General features: G+C 48.3%; 1 protein-coding gene across 1 annotated transcript; it reads right to left on the bottom strand.

The window, feature by feature from the left end:
- Positions 1 to 18,874: 18,874 nt before the first annotated feature.
- INS (insulin) lies at positions 18,875 to 21,437 on the bottom strand. Its single transcript, XM_053981212.1, has 2 exons — positions 21,236 to 21,437; positions 18,875 to 19,011 (listed from the first exon to the last, which is right to left on the bottom strand). Exons 1-2 carry the CDS (start codon positions 21,420 to 21,422, stop codon positions 18,875 to 18,877), a joined length of 324 nt encoding a protein of 107 aa, XP_053837187.1. The 5' UTR covers positions 21,423 to 21,437.
- Positions 21,438 to 21,799: the final 362 nt, after the last annotated feature.

Below are 21,799 nucleotides of genomic sequence, written 5' to 3'. Positions count from 1 at the left end.
GCGTTCCCGCCCTGCCGCCCCGGCCGCCGTGCCTGCCCTGCTGCGGGCAGCGAGCCCCGCCTGGGCGGCAGCGAGCCCCCGCGGCCACCCCTGCGTGTCCGTGTGGACAACATGGACGCTGCCCCTCTGCACCCGGATCTTGCAGCTAGCAGAGCCCCTTCCCGCCGCGGCTCCCGCTGGCTGGGTCGCCTCTGCTTCCCGCCGGCTGCTGCAGGCGAGCACTGCTGTCTCTAAGCCAAAGGGACTTTTCCCAGGCTTTGCCGTGCGTGTGCAGCAGCGCGGGCACAACGCGCTCCCGCTGCTCTGCGCTGCTGCCTGGCAGGCATACCGGGCTGCATCGGCTCCCGAAGATCTGCCTTCCAAGTCTCGCCCGGGAAGGATCCCCGCTGGCTTTCAAAGGCAGCCCCCAGGCAGCCGCCGATGCCCGCGCCCTCACCGCTGCCCCGAAGGGTGCCCCTCTGCAGGGGCACGCGTATCAGCAGCCTCCGCCACAGGCGCGCTCTCTTGTTGGGGAGCAGAGAGGAGCAGGGCTACCTGAGACTTGAGCGGCAGGTTGGCCCACCTCAGGTAGCGCTTGCCATAGCTAGTGTTGCGAAAGGGCAAAGATGCAGCAGTCCTCACCCCAGCATGCAATAAAAAAACCTTTTCTTTTTTTTGCTTTTTTCAAGTCTGTACTTTATTTTTCCCTCCAAGGATGGGAGGTTTGCTGCATCTCTCAGCAGTCAGAATTGCCCTAAACGTGCCCAAGAAAACGTGGGCAGGATTATCCTTTCTCACTAGGTTTTGGGCATCCCTTCCATTCCTCCCTAGCATTCTTCTGTTTGCTGCTGTTCTCTGGGATGTGTCGGTGCACATCACAACCAGCAGTCCTGGTGTCAGGGCTGTAGGTAGGTTGCAACCGAAACATCGGCACATCTGGGAGGTGCTGAGGAAGCAGTTCCGTGCACATGAGACTCAACCACAGGCATCAATTCTCAGCTCCTACACTGATATTTAAACACGTAAAGTGACCTGGCCGTCAACGAGATCTGCCGGCGTGTGCCAGGGCTCCAGATTTCTCCTTACCTTGGGCTTTTGGAGTTTCTCCTAGATGCCCAGGACTTAGTAAATCCGAGTTGTGGGTCCTCGCAAACTGCTCAGCAGAGGTGGTCTTAACAAAGAGCAAGCCACCTTTCCTCCCTGCAAATCAGAACCCCATCAAAGGAAAGGACCCAACCTTGGCAGGGGGGTCAGCAGGGCTGTAAGCTACTGTTAATAGCTGAAGGAGCCCAGCTCCCTTCCCCCAGCTCACCGCAAGGACCTCCGGAGACTAGACAAAAGAAAGCTTGGAGGGTTAATCTCCCTGAGAAAAACAAGTGATTTTCCAGTAAACAACTGCAATAGCAAACAATGGGGGTGAAAAATAGCGATCATAAAAAAAGTCGGTTTGGAGGAAGAGGCGACCCAGTAAGATAGGTGTCCTTTGGCTGGGAGAAAAACACGGCAGCAGTTTGATGAAGATTTAGCAGCAGCAGCAACCACAGCAAAATAAACCCCACAAGTTGCCACTGGATCTACTTGTGTTTGTGCCTTTTGATCTTTTAATTGCTTCTTAGTTATCCTTCAGTGCAAATAAATAGTGCATTGTGTCAAGAAAGAGGAGGGGGGCGGGGAAGGGAAGAAAGAGAGACAAAAGAAAGAGCTGTCTCCCAGAAGAGAAAAGGAACAGGTTCTTTCCCCCCACCTTTAAAGGAGTGAATATATCTGTACTGGGGGAGAGGAAGGGGATAGGATTAGAAATCAAAGCAAAATTGGAGAGAAGCACATTAAGCCTCGGGCATCCTTACAGTAGGAAAGAAAGAGTGAGGTGGTAAAACCCTCAGGGAGTTTATTCGGTGAGTTATGAGAGGATCAACGAGTGTAATATTGTTAAAGGTCAGCCGAAGCCTAATTTAAACTAGGGATGTGTGACCTCCGCCCTTCATTTAATACAGTCATAAGGAACATTACACTGCAGATAGCTGGAACAATAGCTGCCTCCACCCCAAACTCCAGCCCTTGGCATTGCCTGCGAGGAGGGCCGGCAAGGGGGAGCAGGAGAAGAACCAATAAAGCCAAGGATGCAGCAAACCTGAAGACAGGGAGGCAGAAAGAGAGGGATAGAAAGGCCTCTAGAGCACGGCACTGACCACCAAGGGATTTGCAAAATCCCAGGAAGTATTTTGGTTCGAAAGTGGATGGGGCTGCAGCAAAGCATCACCTAAAAACGTTGAAAATACATAAAAATAAACCACTGCCTTTTGAATTTGTCTGCCTCTGTGGTCATCAGCGCAGCTCAGGAGAGAAATTACAGTTGTGAGTTCCCATTAAATTTTCAAGGGGCGAGGACAGTGTTCACAAAGCAAAGTCAACCAAAGTAAGCTGAAACTAAGTAAGTAAGCTAAAGACGGAACTGAAATAAAAGCAATATCTGAAAGGTGCCCTGAAACGACTAGGGGATGTCGGGGACTCAGAGGGAAAACCTCTGCTGCTGCAGCAGCTCGGAACTGCAAAGCCTCCTGGCGGCACTGCCTATCTGAGCTGATCAAAGCGTCTCGTGGGTGGCCACCAACACGAGCCAGAAAGCTTTCCAGGGACAGGGGGAAAAACCGGAAACCTTGGGCCAGCCTGGACCTCGCAGACAGGGATGTGTGCTTCAGCAAAGGCAGAGGAATGTAAATAACTGCAGAAATGCAGCGGTCCAGGGCCAGGATGGATGTTAGAGATGCTACTAGAAAGGTGAGCCAAGCAGATACCTTCAGGGAAGGAAGCATTTACATGACTTTTCCCTTCCTCTCCCACCTAGAATCCAAAGAGGGAAGAGGTCACCTAATCCCAGCCCAACCAAGGCACTCTGTGATGCTAGTTTGGTTTATTTCACAATTACAGCCCAAATGACAAGGTGGGCAGAGCGGGGATTTGCAGTACGTGGTTCAGGTGCTGTGCCTGCAGCACTACAGAGGTGTGTTCTTCCCCTGTTTGTGTTCTCATATGGCCCCCTAAATTCTCCTATGCCAAGAGTGAGGACAGTCAGGAGAAACCAGACTGCTTTACTGACATGCCCCACAGATCTGGGTTGAGATGTCCAAGATGAGCCAAAAGGAAGGTGAGGGTGGGCTGTGGGTCACTTCTTCACTAGAAGAAGTCATCTGTAGTGAGAGTGGAGAGGGATTAGCCAGAGTCCTATATGCAGCTGTTTAATGGCTGAGAAGTAACCGTACTTGGCCCAGGGCATCTTTCAGTGGCTTTAAGAAAGTGATACCTTTTGCTTTGTACAACCCAGGAACCTGACAATAACACTGTGTCCTTGCATGCTGAGATATATTGATCCCAGGGCACACTAAACTGTTAGAACGGGAAAGATTCACTGGCAAAGAGGGATGTGATATGTTGAAGGTCCCTGCAAAAAAATTGGAGTCAAAGAACTAAGAATGAGAGAAATAATTCACTTGGGGCCTCTGGTCAACAAGGAACAAACAAAAGCAGAAGCCAGGCAGGTGTGTTTTAGGACTCCTGGCACCCCTGGGTAGCAAGAACATTTTGAGGCCATGCTCCCAGCCCAGAAGGTTTCTGCTGCAGGATTGTTTTATGGGCAGTAAAAAAGCCAGTTGCCCTTAGGCAACAGCAGGGCACCTTTTTTGGCATGTTCAGAGAGAAAGAGGGACTCTTATATCAACTCCTTCCCAGACCTACCGATGTCTTGGAGCACTTACTGGACTAAGGTGTTCAGGAGAGGTGTTGGCATTTGCTTCCTAAGGACCTGGAGGTTGCTGAGCAAAGCAAAAATGAAGTTATTCCACTGTAAGTTATTGCACCGTGGCAGAGGAATTTGTGACAGTGGTAAAAGGCACTGTCAGTGAAAACAGGGTAGTGTTTTCAACCCTGTTTATATGGAGGACAAACTATGCATTTTTTTAATGGGCTGGACAGACTTGATATTCCTGTAATGTCTTTTAAAATTCAATATCCCCAGTGACTAGAGAAAAGCTCCAGTGTGAGCAGCCTCACATGGCTCTAGAGGCTGTGGGAAGGAGAATGTAGGGTAGAGAGGTGTCCCTGTGGCCAGTTGTGAGGGAGGAATTGAAAAAGCACAAAGGATTCAGCGAGTGAAGCTCAGCAGGTCTGTTTGTTGGGATGCTGTCTGCAGAATGGCCCAAAAGGAGGAGGATAAGGGGTGCCAGGGTCAGATGATCCCAGAAAGGGAGAAAAGTGTCTCCCTTCTCCTCATCATCTGTGGAACAGCAAACATCTCTTGGTTATCCTTGGTTGCCAAGGAGGACTCCAGCTCGGCTAACAGCTTCCCAAAAGGAATTTCCAAGAAGGGTAGAATAGGGTAAAAAGGGAGAAATGCTTGCCCTCACCCCAGCTTCTTTTCATTGCAGAGGGAACCCAGAAGGCTCCAAGTTTTGTCTGATTATTTGTGTCAAAAATGTGCAACAAACAGAGTAGCAGAGAAGTAAGATGTGTCTGTGCCTATATTAACAGCTAAGCACATCACTATTTCCTGTTTTCCTTTTTTTTTAAGTATTGCCATCAAAATACCCATTGGAATGTCATGGGGAAGAAGTGATCCAAGGTTGTTTAATGACCAATAAAAGCACTAGCAGGTACAATTAGTTCTTCCAAGCACCAGGGGATGAAGTTGGCTCTTTACAGCATTGTACAAATATGGGTCTGTCTACAGAGCAAGCTCAGAGTCAAAACATTCTGCAAGTGAAACATGTTACAGGAGACAGCAGGAAGCCCTTTGGACCAGGAATTCTTTGAGGTGAAGACAGTGACCCATCACTGTGTCCCTGCAGAGATGGCCCAATGAGAATGTTCTGGGAAGGCAGCTCTAGTGGGAGGCATGCCTGTATTTCCCAGGGAGGAGCTGAAGAGTGAGAAGGTGATGTGCAGGGATGCCACCTGCCTCTGAGCAGGAGCACACCATGTCCTCTCAGGGTGTTGGTGTCTCATCTTCCAGCAAGGCACCCTCATACACACCACTTTGCTCTGTTTGCACTTGGAAAACTCAGGGATCACCCTTAAAAATGCTTTATCCTGCTCACAGGAGTATCAGTATGAACTGGTCGGTCTGGCTGCATATTGCTGGATTCATGAGAGAAAACAAATGAGCTTTTAGTAAGGTCTTTTCCAGAAAATAAGACACAGCAGCTGTTTCTGAGATCCTCTCCAGCAGCTCCAACAGAACAGCCATCACTGTGTGGCTGGTAGCAATGCCAGTGATGGGCCATGCCTGAGGTGATTGCAGTCCTTATGTGCACCAGTATTACCTTGGTGCAGCTTCTTGAAGACCTTTCCCTTGGCCTCGTTGTGCAACCAGCTCAGAAAAGCTGCCCAGGTGATCAGGGTGGGATTTATAACCCTCTGTCCCTATGGATGCAGCTCATGCATTTCAGATGCACCCTTTCAATACTCTGCAGAAAATCAGACACAAGAGCCAGCTGCAAATACCACCATGGAATGGGTTATTTTTACAAGTGCCCAAGGGAGCTGATGGCATGGAGTACGGAAGGTGACGGATTTTAGACAATATATGTGGGGCCCTTATTTGCCACAGAGAGGTGGAGTGGTGCAGATATGTCTCTGTTGTGTAATTAATGGCTTTGAAAAAAAAAAACCCAAACCTGTTGGCTAAGCCCAAATACCTCTGAGGGGTTCTGGAATCCCAGGTATGTATCTTTCAGGCGTTTCTTCCTCTTTTTTTTTTTTTTTTTTTTTTTTTTTTGGTCTTTTTTTTTTGTCTTTTTTTTTTCCCTTTTCTTTTTGCATTGCTGCCGTGCTTCAGTGCTGGTCTTTGCTTGCAGCTCTCATTGTCTTCAGTCAGAGGGTTGGGCGGCAGCATCTCCTCCAGGCCCAGGCTTCACACCTTATCAGGGATCATTTCTTCAGACCGGGGCTTTTTGGGCAGGAAAAATGTGCTGCCAGGCCTAACAACTGATGCTCTCCTGTCTGAGCTGAGCAGTGAAGACCCAAAGTAGGATGTAGGGCTGGGGTCCCATGGGCAAGTGTCTGTGGGCATGGGGACAAGGGGCAGCATGGGGCTCATACAGAGCCTTCCGCTGCCACTGCATCCACACATCACCTTGGGCAAGCCACTTAATTTCCCTCTGGTTTTCATCCCCATGCACCAGTTCATGACAGGGATAAGTCTGTCCCATGTGGTCTTGTTGCCTTTGAGGCTGGGACTTCCAGCACCTACAGCTGGCAGGGGCTGTAGGGGAGTTTGCAATAACTTAGGCCCTCACCTCATCCCCATTCCCGATGGCAGCAACACAGGGACACCTTGTGCCCACCCATGCTGCCAGCATCCCCTCCAGACCACACTGCCCTTGCCCTGGGTGATGGATGCCCAATGGGGAGGGAGAAGGTGTGGACAATTTGTTTTCTCGCTTAAACAGAACTCTCTCTCATAATCATAGTGAAGGAGGGGAGGCAACAGCTCTTGGCAAAGCAGCTCACACTAAGTGCACTTCACTAGAAATGTTTATATTCTGCTGCTGAAAAATTCACTGAGCGTGGCTATAGTGTGGTGCGGTGCTGGCAGAGCCAAGCTGGGTATTGTGCCCTGAGCTAGGTCCCAGCCAGGGTGGGCCTGGGGATGTCACCAGCTCATAGCTATTTCACTTTTAAGGACAGGTGTATAGCTGGGGTTGGCATCTCTGATTAGTGTCACAGGATAAGTAGGTATAACACAGTCCTTTGTGATGGGGAGGAGGTTTTTTTATGGTGCCAGCTGTGTTTCATAAAGGCTCTAGTGAGAGAAGCAAGGATTTTCCCGAGATCCCAGCACTGCTGGAGCAGGAGACCTCACACAGGGTAGGACCCTTGAGACTCCTAAGCTAATTACTAATTGCTTGGAAGGTAACTCTCCCCAAAATCCCATGCACGTAAGCTTTTCAAAACAGCAGGTGGTATGCTTGCGTAGCACGTGCAGGCGTGTGTGTGTGTGTGTGTGTGTGTGTCCCTAAATTATGTATTTTTGGGCTGAGGGGGAAGCGACTGCTTGTCTGAGTAGGTAGAGCCAAATGGCAGGTGATTCAGATGCTACACCCTATTTCCGGCACCACTCCAGTGGTGTCACTTGGGTCCCTGTCTCTTCATCAACCAGAGATAATGGGCTCCAGAGAGGCCCTCTGTGAAGCCAGCATGCAAAGGGTTAACTGAATTCCCAAGGCAGGTGGGAGCTCAAGTCAGACTGGGTGATATCACAGACATGTTATTTGAAAAGCTAAGAAATTGTGGAATTCCTCACCTAATCCAACTTCCCCACAGTTTAAAGAAAACTGCAGTGAAAGATATCACCACAGCCAAGGGAGACCCCCCACGAACGTTTCTCTGCATAATCCATGTGTGGACACGCTCCGTCAGCCACCTCCTGTGGCACTGGGATCCTAACCTCAGTGTGTGTGTCCCGGCAGAGCTCATGGGATGCACACCCTCAGTGCCTCGACCTGTATGAGCTGGAGCTGACTGCCCGCCTGCCTGTGACACTGCTGGTGTGCAAGGCCCTCCCTAGCCCTGTGACAGCCCCTCTGCCTTTATCTGAGCCCATTGCAAGGGTGTGCTGATGAGGCAGTGGTAGCAGAGAGTAATTAAAACACCTCCATCAGCAAATGTTCAATGAGGCAACACAAAACTTATTGAAAATTATGCTTTTGACTTCAGCTGGTCCCAGTTTAGGGCATCCCTAATTATGAGAGGTGGCTGTAGTGAGCCCTTGTCGCTATGCAAATACCTGGACATATCTAATGATCAGCAAGTGTAATGACAATGATGGAAATAGTGTTTCTATTCCAAGTCTGTCCACCTCTCCTCCCTTCATTTCTCCAGGTGGATCTCTTGCTGAGCCATCTCAGTCCACCAGGTAGATCTTCATGCCAAAGAAATTTTTGTTTTGCCTGAAAGTAAGTTGCAGAGATTTTTGTTTAGATTTTTTTTTTTTTTTTTGCATTAAAGACAACCATTTCAAATATGTAGAGATCACATGGATGTTTTTTAGTCAAAACAAGCACAGTAATCACAAGAGGTGCCAGACTGGAACAATATCTTCTCCATGAACCTAATCCATAGCAGAAAAAAAATGAAAATATGTTTTCCAGAGATAGAATTAATTCCTTTGTCTTTACATGTGATACAAGAAGAGAGAAAAATCCTGCAATGGATAGCAGGCATCCCCTTTCCTTTTAGTGGAAAATTGCTCTCCCTCCAAGAAATCCCAGTGACGGAGGTAGGGAATTGTTTCAGGCCAGACCTGCTGGGTCCCACTCAGGGCTCCTGTCATTCGAGAGGATGAGTGCCTGCAACTGCTGATTCCTATGAGCTGCTTCAGTATCCCTTTCTGGGGGAACTTCACTGTGAGTCAGCCCAGGAGCTTCGGGCTCATTTGGGCAGGCTGAGTCCTACCCTCGTTCACTAATTAACTTACGTGAGCATCATATCATATTTGTCTGAGTCACTGGGGTGTTTCAACAGCTCCCATGCCAATCCATGGAGATCCCACTCATGTAGGGCAGTAGATCCTGCCAGCTCTAAGCCAGAACTGTCTTGGGGAGGGTGATATCTCTGGGGGTGTCTCACTGATCCCCCCACATGCAGCAGTGCAGTTGGGGTGCAAACCCACTCTGGGCTGATGCTTCGTGGCCGCTTTCTGGCACCCACGGTCGCCCTTGCCGTTCCCAGAGACCCACATGAGAGCAGTAATAGCACTGCCGGGGTATACAAAGTAAAAGATGATTCACTGCTAAGCCTTTGCTCCCACCTTCGAGAGGCAACCAGATAGGGAGTAATCTCCTGGGGAAGGGGGGTGGAATTTAAGTCAGACTGATTTTTTTCCTGAAAACCTTTCATTTAGTCTAAACAACCAGCTTGGGATGTTGGCACTTGGCTTTTAAATTAAGCATGCTTTTCTGGGCATGATTCTGCCAGAATAGCCATGGCTGAAGCCAGGTTCTGGTCATGAGAGTGGAAACAGTCCCAGATCCCTGCAATAAAATGGAAAACAGCCCTTGAGCTTTAGTAACTGCTTTGAAGGGTCTGCCCTGGCTGATGGGTAACCCATGGTGGGGTGAGATCCAGGGAATGGTGATAGTTTGCAAGTGGGCTACGTGACCTGCACATGGCCACCGAGAAAGCTGGGACTGAGGAAGCCACTTCCGCCATGCCTGGAGGGTTTTGGTGCTAGTTCCCATCTTGTGGGCTGCTCTTATCCCTGCCACTACCACATGACCTCTGGTTACCAACATGCCAGCCTCTGTGTCCTACCTCTCTCTGTTCACCGGTTTCCAGCACCAGGATTGATCCTGCAGTGCTTTTGCAAGATCATCTGATGGGGGCAAGAATCTCCTGAGGTCTTAAGCCCAGATGGTGGATGGAGCTCCCTTGTAGTCTGCAGCATCTCTGCATCCCAAATTCAGCTGCTCCAGGCATAGAGTTTTAGGCATGGGGTGGGAGTTGGAGGTACAGGAGACTGCAAGAGCCACTCAGATCAAACACTGCCACGGAGTGTGAGCACTTCACTTGGTTCAACCTGGCTGTGCTCTACCTGGCTCCAATGTTCAACACCTGCCTGAGAAGACACTGCTAACACAGATTTACCCAAACAGCATCTGCTTTCCCACCTGCCTCTTCTCTGGTGTGGCCACAGCAGAAGCTGTGGGGAGCCAGCTTCCCAGACACAGCCTTTTTTCATAATGCAGGCTGCTCCAGGGCTCTCTGACAGACAACCCTTGCCCCCACGGGCTGCTCCTGAACTCTGCCACCCTGCTGCCGTTTGTGACTTTGTCAGGAAAGGTAGAGCAAAGCATGCAAGCCCCAGCTCCCAGATGGAGTGGGGAAGAACAGCTCTGCCATGAAGCTGGGAGACCTGCGGCCCTGATGAGAAGTTTCTGTCAGGAAAGCCCTGGTGTGTTGAACCTCACTGTGCCCCAGTGAGTGCCCAAGCTGGAGCCCACATCTCTACTGGACTGCCCAGAGGATGCTCTCTTTGGCATTCAGATATAAAATCTGAATGAAATTGTTTGCAGCACAGGTTGCAGGGGCAGGGTGTGGCAGTCAAGGGGAAAGACCCCACATCAGAGTTCCCACCACTCTGCAGGATGGAGTTTTCTCCTGCCTCTACACCGGCCATCAGGTGTTGTCAAAAAGGGGATTTGCAGTAGCACATGTGGAGGATATTACCATCTAAGACTGATTTTAGAGGGCTGTTCATATATAAAATGGATTTGCTGACAAAACCTTGCTGATTTCAAGTTAATCATAATGAAAGTCCAAATGAATCACTGCTTGAGCCATTTTGCATTGCCTTTTTTTCCTATTCCTTCACTGAACCTATCACAGGACTGGCCTTTCCATCTTCATGAAGGCTTCCCAGTCCCAGTTTGCTGGGAGACAGGCTCAGCTTTTGACGGAGTCATCCACATCACAAGCAAGTGCTGTCTTTCCTCTCAGACTTGAGCTGGAAATACCAGGCTGTCTTGGGTCAAGGCATCTCTCCACCTAAAAGCTGGGACCAACTCACAGCACATGACAGAGTTTGTGAGACAGACAGTGTCTTCTGCTGCAGAGCTGCATGAGATTTCTCCTGACCAGGGAGGAAGATTGAATTGGAAAGCAAATGCAGGTAGGAGGAAGCATTTCCTTCCTATGGATTTATTTTCCTCATTTGATCCTGGCTTTGAGAAGGCAATAGTAAGATCAACAGACTGTCTGGGCTGGTGGCAGGGCTCATTGCCCCATCTCAGCTGTAATGGGGTATGGCTGCAAAAGAGGAGGATTTCAAGCAGAGATGTCCTCTGGCCTTGGCTCTGTTCCACTGAACATGTGTCATCTTCCATTGATTCAAACCCTACAAATCTTTCCTGCTGATAGCTGGACTATCCCTCTGAGTAGTTGCCTCTTGGCCACCAAATGCCACTCCAGACGGGCGTAACTTCACCTTCTAGACATTAAATCTCAGAAGGCATTTGGCCACTGTACACCACCAGGACCCTTCTCAGAACCATCAGCTTGGTTGCTACCAAGTCTCTCTCAACTTTTTTTTTTAGATATGTAGAGCAAGCTTCCTCACTCTCCAGTAGAAAGGCAGGTTTCAGGCAGGTCAGGTCATTTCTGGTGCTCTTTTCTGCTTCCTACCCCAACTCCCAGGTCCCTTTAATCCCTGATGTATTTAGTGGTGAAAATGTGTCCCATTGTCTTTTATCAGGCTTGCAATAGGGTTTGCATGCAGTGTTAATCAGCCCACGGTGGAGCTCACCATGTACAACACCTTCCCAACACTCACTGCTAGGCTTTCCCCACTTAAACCTCACCTTGCAGGTGATTTAATGGCATTTATCTCATCCACATCAGAATCCTCTCATGAGCTTGTCCTAACACAATCCAGAGACACCTGACTTCATTACATTGCTGTTAGTTATTGATCTGCTTAGAGACAGTTGCAAAATTGCCCATTGGTGCTTGAAAGGCCTTAATTTAAAAGTCTGGGGAATCCACATGGTTAGGAAAGGAGCAGGCATGAGTCTTTGATGGTGTGCATTTGGGAATTAATTGTATTTCTAATACTGTGTGTGAGTGGAGAGCCCCCGCCACCACTGAGGCATTTCCTGGAGAATAATTTAAGGGACTGTTATAGACATTGCTAGATGTTAAGTCTTTAATACACTAAACTAATACAAATTGCTCTGTTTGGCCTAAAATCACATGAAGATCTGCTTAAAATATTTGTTTGGTGGGCAGAGCCAAGACTAAGCTTTCCACAACTCCCAGCCCTCAGACTGCCTCCTGATTCCAGCACCTATGTGAGGCACAAGGACAATTGCTTTGGAAATAAAATGCTATAGGAATGTCTCCTTACTAATTGAGATGCAGCAACGACTTCATTTGGAAAGCCCAGAGCCCAAAGTTAAGAGCCCAAAGCCAGAATTGAATGAATGGGCGCATTTCACTTGGCACTTTAGAACAGGCTCTGCAAAATTCCTCAAGTCTAAGAGGCTCAAGCATGTCTCTCATTGTGGATCCTGATCTCTGGCTCATCTGGTACCCGAGATTTCCAGGAGGGTTCATGGCAGATCCATTTCCCCGTCCTGAACCTCACCAGGCTGGCATCTGAGCCAGGGAGAACCTCTGTTTCAGCACCCCATCACTCCTGCTTTGGGTTTAGTACTTTTTCTCGGCACTTCCCAAGCTGTCCCTGTGCATCCTGAAGCTCTGAGCACTCCCTCTGCTGGCTGTAGCATAATTTCATAATCCTCATTAGGGCCTCATCCTCCATGAGGAGGTGCTGGCTGGGGTAATGGCTGTCCCCAACAGCAGAGTAGCTGGTCAAAGCTGTGTCATGGCCAAGGATGAGGACCATGATCCCGTAAAATGTGATGTGTGGGAGTGAGGATTTGAGCACCAACCCTGTGGCAAAGCTGGGTGGGGAGATGTCCCAGTTTGAATCTGTAATATTTCATTCAGGACAGGTATCTATGGTCTGGCAGCCCTTCAGTGCCAGGGCGAGCCACAAGAGCCCAGGGTGCTGCTGCACAGCACAGGTTCTTTGCAGCTGGAGGTTATTGCAGACCTAAACCTTGGTCTGCTCAAAAAAGGTGATTTGTGACTTGAAACACAGGCCCACACAACCCAAAACAGGTCATAGGTCTCTGCTACATCAGAGGAAATATTGGGCAGAGTGCACAGAAAGCAGGTGAGCTCCAGGGTGACAATGAACTGGTGCTGAGGGTGCCCTGGACTGTGAGAGCCAGGCTGGCAGTCCCAGCTCCAAGGAGGCTCAGAAAGGCAACCAAAATCTTCCTTGAAGGAAAACAACCTTTAAACAAAGACAAAAGCAAGAGCAGCATCAGCGACCTAGCCCATCCTCACTGCAGGTCTCTGGCCATGCCAGGAGCTGCCTGTGGGTTGACAGGCAGTTTGTTTTCATTGCTCCAGCCATCCCCTTTGCTGCCCCAGCTCTGCTTGTCCCGTGGCCTCGGTGCAAAGCCTTACTCCAGTATCACATCTCCAGGGAGTTCCTCTCCAACACTGTCTGTATTTATCAGTTTTTATCACCTATTTGTATGGGTCCCTGGTGGCCGTGCCACTGTGCCCTGCCCTGGACGGTGCTGCCAGGCAGCTGCAGGCAGGGGTGTGGATCCAGTTGTGGGCTGACCTGCACTCCATCCCCTGGCAGCAGCTGGGACTACAGGGGAAGGGAAAGCCGTCGCAGGAATCTGGCTTTAACAGATTCCCAACATTTTTTGTGTTGCCCTATATCAGTGACAGAGCCACGGATAACTGCTTTGCTCTGAACAGATATATGAAACCTCGGGATCTTTTCCAGGTTGTGAGGATTGTAAAGCCCAACAGGAGAGGATGAATTCATCAGGAAAGGTTCCAGAAACTAAAACTGCACACAGGCTAAAGGGAGAAAATGGGATGTTAAAGTCTTTTTGGAGATTAAGAAAGCAGTGATGTGAGGTTAGCAAGGTACAAGGCAACTGGCTTGGAAGTTACTCCCAGTCCTGTGTTCTTAAATGGGATGCACAGAGAAACGGGGCAGTCAAAGCAACAGCTCCACAGGGTGAGGAAGGGCAAGCATACTGAGAATGATATGCAGGCTCTGTAGTCAAAACCATAAAGGAAAAACGGGCATGATGTCAGTGCTCAGTGCTGCTCACTGTTCCTGAGGTGAGCTCAGGGATCTTTCAGGGCAAAGGAGCTGCTGCAGGAAGAGTGCTTAACAAGAGGGACTTCAGCCTTTGGTGGTCCTCTCACAGGCTTAAGGCATAAGCTAGGCTGTGCCAGATGACCCCTCTGCACCCTGGATGCAGGGACTGAAGGGTGACCTCATCCCCTCCCTGTCATAGCTCCCACACCTGAGAGAAGCACCCATGGTTTGGTGAGCCAAAATGCCGTGGGAGCACAGGTTTGCACATTGAACACCTGCTTCAGAACATCTGCACCAGGACTAAGACTGAAAAATAATCTCTCCACATTTCATCAGAATTTCATGGGGGCAGGTTATTTTCCTTATTTGGGGTTGAAATTCATCATTTTGAGACAAGGTGCCAGCTTTTGGAAAAAATGTGGCCAGGTTTAGGCTGCAGATGTACTGAAAAAAACAACTTCAGGAACAGGAGAGGAGCAGGCTGTGGTGTGCAACCTGGATGTGCTTTGATTAGGTCTTTTTCACTTGGTGATTTCTTTTTCTTGCCACAGAAATCAGTAGAAGTCCAGGAGCCAAGACAGCATTTATTTGGGATAAATTTTTAAAAATCTCCCAAAACACATAGGAAAAGCTTGAAACTTGGGTGTGCAAGACCCACTGGCAGGCAAGTCTGCAGAGCCAGCACCCTGCTGGGTCTCAGTCTCCAAAGTGGAGGAGGTTTCTGATAAGGAGAAAAAAGGGTAGAATTTTTTCCATTGAAACTTCCACAGAATGGTTTATCGTCAGTATACGGTGGGTGGTGTCACTTATACTTGATTTTCCGTTTTCTGATTAGAAAAGAGGAAGCTGCATTATTTTCTGACAAAAAGTTACATTTCAGAAGTTGGCAGTTATGTGAAACATCCGCACTGCCAAAATCCAGCATTACAAAGCCCAAACAGCAACAAACAACAACAACCTGGAAATCAAAAGCCAAATTTATTTCTGTTATCCATTTTCTTCCAAAATCTGAAAACATTTGTGGGAAATTTTACTGTGAGCAACCACATGCATTCTGCAGATCCTGGCACTCCTGGCATGTACCACACATGAAAAAAAAAATAAACTGGTATTTTGGCTGTCTCTTTTCAGCAACAGAAAGGAAGTTGGAGGAGTTCAGGAGGTTTGTCCACCTTTTCCTGACAGCCCTGAAGACGACTGGGAATGGAGGAAAAGGATTGAGGGATGGAGGGAAAAGATTGAGGCTCAGATCATTTCCTTGTGTGCTCCTATGGGCTTGCTTCGCTTCCCGTTATTATCCTGGATCTGCTCCTGCCTGCTCTGCCCAACAGGACTGGGGGGCATGTGAGAGCCAGCCTGGCATTGGGCTTGGAAAAAACCAGCCTCCTTCCTCCCCACAGCATGCAGGAATAATTCAGCCAGCGACAATGCACCGGCAGTGACTTTCCAGATCAATTTATAGCCTGACCTAAAGTTTTCTTCCTGCCCAGTGAGGTTGGTCAGAGTGAATTTGAGGTCTTAACACTGAATCTGCTCAGTGCATGCTTTCCAACTCAAGTCATTACTGCAAATCTGTTATTAGGAATCACTCTGCAGATAAGGAGAGAGGCTGTAAGCAGGTTTAAAATTTCCTAAAATGCTGATAAGATGGTTAAAAATAAATAAATAAATCCCAAAATATAGTCTGACTATTTCTTGAAGTGGATCTTTTAAATTCCCAGTGTAACAGAGAGCTCTCTGTCTGTGGTTTCCTGGAAAGAAAATAATACAGTTGGATTAGCTCTGGAAAAGTGGCAGCCTTCCCTTCCTCTCCAGACAAGCTGGAGCAGCAGAGCCCATCTAGCAACCTGGAGAACATGATCTGATCCCCAACCACCAGGGACCCCAATGGCCAGTGCCCTGCAGAGGCTCCCCTCATTCCCATTTCTGTGCATATCACCCCCTTTTCCTCGAAACCATAGCGCTGCCCTTTTGGATGAGGGTTCATGCATGTGGCAGACAGGGGACACTTTGGTCCTTTCTTTTCTAGGCAGTGTTAATGACTCAGCAGCCCAAAGAATTTGCCTTGCAATCCCCTCTGCGGCTCAGCTTTCTATTCTCTATTCAAGAAGCATGAATGAACCAAAGCCTTTATTTGCATTCTCTTCAAATTGCCCTCCACCACGAGCATGAGACCTTTGGAAGTTTGTTGCAAGAGTAGCAGAGCCAAGATATTTTAGTCAGGCATGATGCCCCACCGCTACCACAAAAAACACTTCAGAGCAACTGCTGAGTCAGAATAAAGGGGACTGGATGCATTTGCTTCCCAAAGATCACAATGCAAAGCCTGGCAAGAGCAGAATCAGGGAGGGAGGTCAATGGATGAGGCATTCCCTGTCCTTGAATCATTTATTCTGCACGAATTCCTAAGATCTGGCATGTCCCAAGCACATCTGAGAACGGGGAATGGCCTGGGCAAGGGCACAAGGACTTGAGGGAGGCTTTATAAAGAAATTCCATCCTGGACCACCATTAAAGATGTCAGGAAGGACCTTTAGGACACCCACTCTTGAGTTTGGATGGGGTAGGGGGCTAAAGCTGCCTCTCCTGCCACAACACAGGGTCAGCAAGCCAGCAGCAGCACGTTTGCAAACCAGGGATCCATGTGCTCCATTGTGGAAAATGCATAGGGTTGCCTTCAGGCTTTCTTCCCTGGAGTTCCAGAAAAAGGGGGAAAAGTACCTTTGTTCTCCTTTGGCCTTCACCTTACTGCATGCAGCTTTTAAAAAGTGAAGAGCTGGCCCTTTATGTTGTTTTCAGTTCTGGAAAGAAAAAGTGTATAATTTTTTTTTTTTTTTAGGCTTTCTACAGTTTTAAAATTGATGCATTATTTTCTCCTGCACCTTCTGGAGAGCAGTGTAGCTCACCATAGGCCACTCATCTCCAGGACAGTTCTTGCTTTGGGGAGGAAGGATAAAACAACATCTTCATGTGCTCTGCAGAGAGCTCAGACAGCTTGGACATGGGGCCATCTGTCCTTCCCTGACCTGGGTGGTCACCTTCTGGAATCCTTCAGCAAAAGCAAAAGTATCCACCCTTGGGTAGCCCAGAGCATGGTGATGGCTTGTGGTCTTGGGCAACTGGATGCAGAGGATGAAGAGCATCACCTAAACCTTCTATGTCTCTTCATTCTTTCAAACCCTGCCTTGCTAAAACCAGTCCGGTCCTGCGGGGTGTGCTGACTTGATGAATCAACATTTTCCAGCAGAAAAAGTGGCATTTGCAATTTCCCAACAAGTCCTAATTGAGAGCATTCAGAAAAAGCAAACAAACAAAGGATCAGACCAAACAATGGCAGAGGGCAGGAAATGAGCTGGGCATCTCTGAAGAGCTGTCCTCACCCCAGCAGAGCATCGCTGCCAGGGTAGGAGTGCCAGCAGATATACAGAGCTGTGCCAGATGGAAGAACCACCATGGCTGGTTGTCCTTTCCCTCAAGAACGTCCAAGCAGACCTGAATATCTGCCTTTTGGATCAGGGTGGTATCTCCTGGACGGATGGCATTGCTGATGCTTGGCTGCATGCCTGAATATAGTGGTGGCCTTAAAATAAGCAATAGCTCTGCTTTTTTATTTTCTTGCTTTTTTTTTTTTTTTTCAGTAACACTTGCCCTGATCTCATGGTTCACCAGGACAGGTAGGAGAATTGCTTCTAGGGAGTCCTCTCTAGAAACCACTGGAGCTATACACTGTGAGATTTGGTGGGAGCCAAGTAGCTCAGGAACAGAATATATCTTGCCGTGCTTTCATAACCACATGATTTTGGCCTGAAGCTGCTTGTCAGAGTTGAAAGCTCTGCTGCTGGCAATATTCAGTGGGGCCCAGCAGAAAGGGTGAGGGAGAGGGATGAAAAGATGGTCAGGGAGAGCAGGACTGGCTGAGTAGCACTGCAGCACTGGTGTGGCATCTGCAGGAGGAGGCCCCTGTCTTGGGCTTTTGGCTGCATCAAGGGAATTTGTATGGGAAGTCACCATGAGGAATCATGAGTGCTTTCTGATTCTATTTTTTATGTCTGTATCTTCTTTTCAGCAGCTCATCCAGCTGCTCTTCCAGCCTTTCAGTTTGTAGTGGTTTGGCCAGTTTTGTGCTTGTGGTAGGATTGGGAGTAATGCATCCTGGCAGGGATGAGATGGCAGCTTCCATCTGTGCAGCTCCACTGGAGGCAGTTGGAACTGGTTTGGGAAATGAGGCTGTTAAAACCACAGGCTCCTCTCAGACCAACTTTCAAAATCTGTCACCAGCAGCCCTGGCTGCTGCTGTCACCTCTGCCAGGCTGAGCCCATCCCACAGAGCCCCTCTGCATGGCTTTCAGTAGACTGCCACAGGAGTCCCTCGGCAGAGGGAACGCAGCCCTTCCCTTCACTCTGGGACACTCTGGCCAGCTGGCACTGCTGGGCAGATATTCCTCACAGAAAGGGGCAATTTTGGGACCAGATACTTGAAAGAGGATTGCAGCACCAGGAGCAAGGATACTGCCCAGCACATGGCCAATAGATTCAAAACTCCTTCTTGGATTAAATCTATTTTCAGTACACAGCTTGTGATATCCTTGTGAACAACAAGCACATCCCACAGCAGGGACTCTCCCTGGGCTTCCCACAAGCACAAGTAGGAAGTAGACACACTTTCTGAATTGGCCATGGTGGTCATCCATTATTTTTCTGAGTACAATGAATAGGTGACATAATTATTTGCCTAATCTTTACTGTTTCCATTATGTAGCTGAGGAAGTTCAGTCTCCAGCTGCCTGGCTATATTTGGGTTGTGAACTGCAGGAAGTTGATCAGCATGACATTGTTACAGATGTAATGTTTCCCTAGCAAGAGAAGTCTTGTTCAAACCTCTCTGCCTTCTCCTTCTGGTTCTCCTAGCACTGGGTGTGCTGGATGCTCCATATACCTGCTCCAAAGCTGTGTAATACCCTTCCCCTCCCTCGCTCCCACAGAATTCATTTGTGTTACAGAAAGATAATTTGAAGTGATGGCTGAAAAGTGATTTACCCAAGCATGGACACTGACACTCTAAAGCAGACAAAAAGATGTGGATACATGAACCAGCACAGTCTTTCCAATAGATCCACAACATTTATTCATTTGCTTTGAAGGTGCAGTAGCATAAGTGCATGTTTCTGCCCACGGCCCATGAGCTCCCCAGCGCCAGCCCTGCCGCTAATTGCAGTAGTTTTCCAGCTGGTAGAGGGAGCAGGTGTTGTGACAGCATTGCTCAACGATCCCTCGCTTCACTTTCTCAAACTCCTCCTGCTGGAAGGGCAGCTCTCCCAGCTCACCATGCAAAGGACCACTCACTGCAGGGGAGAAGAAGAGAAGTTGTAGGATATCATACAGCATCAGCCCTGGCTCTTGAGCCCTTCAGACATCCCCTTAGCAGGCACCGAATTTTTAATCCAGAGTTGGCTGGAAAATGGGAAGGAAGTTGCACAGGTTTCCCCAGGTTGATGATGCTTGTAGCACCTTCAGGCTCCCTGATTTCTCTCTCAAAATAATCCTGTGGTGTTCAGAAGATGCCAAGCTGAGTGACTATGAGCAGTGTGAGGGATAAAGGGATACAGGGGCTTTATTGGGGAAGCTGTGTGGAGAAGAAGAGAAATCCTGAGCCCTCCCTGGGGTGAGCAACTAGTAAGTGAGATGTAAAAATGGGATTGTCTGCTCTATAGAGAAGAGTTTGGGACTGCAGAGCCCTTTAGGCAGTTACCCACTCTCTTGGGAGCCTGGGCAGACAACTGGGATGTTCACAGGATTGCAGGGATAGTCCAGTTCTGAGGCTGGGTGCATTTCCCAGCTGTTCCCGAACAGCCTGATTCAGTTGGATGCTGGGATATAGCCCCAAGTTGACAGAAAAAGCCTTTGTGTGTGTCTGTGTTCACAGCTGGGGGCAAGTTTTTAGAAGCAATGATAAATTAGGGTATTTGGACACAGATAACGCTCAACAGAATGATTATTTGCTGGTGAGAACTTGAAAACTTGTGCACAGATCTGTTCAGGTTTTAGTTGCCCAATGAAAATATGGAAAATGGCAAATAAATCAGTGAGTTTTTCCTGCAGGAAGAAAAGTGCCCTTAACAGCAAAGAGAAAATGCCTGGAAAGTGAGAATGAGATGTGGTTTCTAGGGCAATACAAGAACAGTACAAGATGCAAGATCCCCAAGCCCCCAAAGCATGAGGCAATGAACAAGGCACAAGAGTAACACAAAATCATTATGCTAGTGTGCTAGAAGGGAAATTTGGGAAAAATTTGGTCCAATGTTAAGTAGAAGAGGAAATAGCTAGTCAAAGTTTTGTGATTTACTTGTCTTCATCCTTCAAGCCAGCTGTGAGCAGACTGTAAACATAACCAGATTGTGTGACAAAGAGATGGTGGCTCAGGCAAAAGTACTGAAAAAAAAGGTAGAAAATCCTCAAATACTTGCATTCTTGTTGGCACAATTAAAATTCTCTGTACAGTATTTAAGTAGTTTGGCGAATGAAACCTCCAATCCATTCATGGTGGTCTCCAGAAAACAATAATCAGAGAATGGGCAAATGACATCCCAAACAATTCATGGGCAAACCCTCTGCTAGGGCATTATCTTGTTTCACCTTACAAAGACTATTTCACAGGACGGTTACATACACAGGAGAGGGAATTGGATATGAATGAAAACAGTATGTGATGGGAAGACAGATGGTGGGAGAGATGTATTGTAGTCAGGGGATGTTAAGTGAAGGTTGATCTTGAAATTAATGGATTGAAATGGATGCAATTTGGACAGGCGTCTCTTCTTCATCTATTCACAGTCTTGATTAGAAGCTTGGGAGACAGAATGTTCAATGTGCTTCTCTAGGCCTCACCAGCCAGCAAGGATGTGGACAAATGCAGAGTTGCATGTTTAGAGATCTAGAAAATATGACCTAGGAAGGCAGTAGGGTTGTGTAGCTAGGAGAGGTCAAAACTAGACATGGAAACAGTAATCAAATATTTTGAAAAGCAATCATAAAGATGAAAGGACTAGGCTCTTCCCCATGTCCACTATTGAGGAGACAAGAAATAATTTACAGCAAGGGATGTTCAGGTTAGATATTGGGAAAAAACACTCAAGAAGAAGGTCAGTTAAGCTTGGGAATGGGCATCTCCAGAAGGCAGAGGAAGCTTTCTCTCTGGAGGTTTTAATGAACATACGAGACAAACATGGCTAAGAAATGGAATGGGGACAACTGATCCTGTCTTGGGGCAGAAAGAGGCTTCTTCATTTCCTCCCACCTTTATTTTCTATGAATACTCCCAGGCTGGTGTAACAACCATGCAAAGAAATATACGAGTTTGAGCTTTCAGGCACAATTCCTTTTGCCTCATAAATCCTCTCTCCCTGCCTGCCCTCTCATCTGCCTTTTTAACCTGAAGAGCTTTTCACTGGCAATGTGATGCTGTCGGTATGCCGAAGGTATTCCTGGCATTCCCCACAAAGGACATTCCTGGTGTCACTGTCAGAGATAGCTGGTTGTTGCATCTCTTGCATGGTCAGCCTGACTTACCTAGAGGCTGCTCAATATCCCGCCGGGCTTTGGGCTGGTAGAAGAAGCCTCGCTCCCCACACACCAGGTACAGAGCTTCCACCAAGTGGGAGCCGCAGAGGTGCTGGTTGACAGCCGCATGGCTGCTCCCAGCGCCAGAGAGGGCCAGGAGGGCCAGGAGAGGCAGAGATCGGATCCAGAGAGCCATGGTGGGCAGGCTGAGGCCTAGGGTTAAGAGTCAGAGGAGACACAGGAAAGTCTAGGAGGTAAAAATAGGTTGTAATCAAGCATCTTGCATCTTTCAGCTCCTCTGGCAAGGAAATGAGACTAAAGTAGGAGACGGACCTTCTAGTTTGAGAAGGAAGGAGAGGTTTCTGCACCAGGATTTACAAGTGTCAGTAAATGACTACTGACTATAACCATAAGTCCATCTCCATCTTCGTGCTCTATCAGTCTCAGGCTCCCTTCTGTCTTGCCTCAAAAGGTTGGGAGAGCCATCCCACCAAGCCCTATAGTGTACATGCCCTGGAGAGCCATGATCAGCAGATCCCTTCAGAGGAAAAACGCTCTGCCCATTCAGAAGGG

This window comes from Vidua macroura, chromosome 6 (assembly GCF_024509145.1).
Source record: "Vidua macroura isolate BioBank_ID:100142 chromosome 6, ASM2450914v1, whole genome shotgun sequence".
NCBI classification, from domain to species: domain Eukaryota; kingdom Metazoa; phylum Chordata; class Aves; order Passeriformes; family Viduidae; genus Vidua; species Vidua macroura.
The sequence above is the reverse complement of the archived record's forward strand: the minus strand, read 5'-3'. Positions and strand labels throughout refer to the sequence as shown.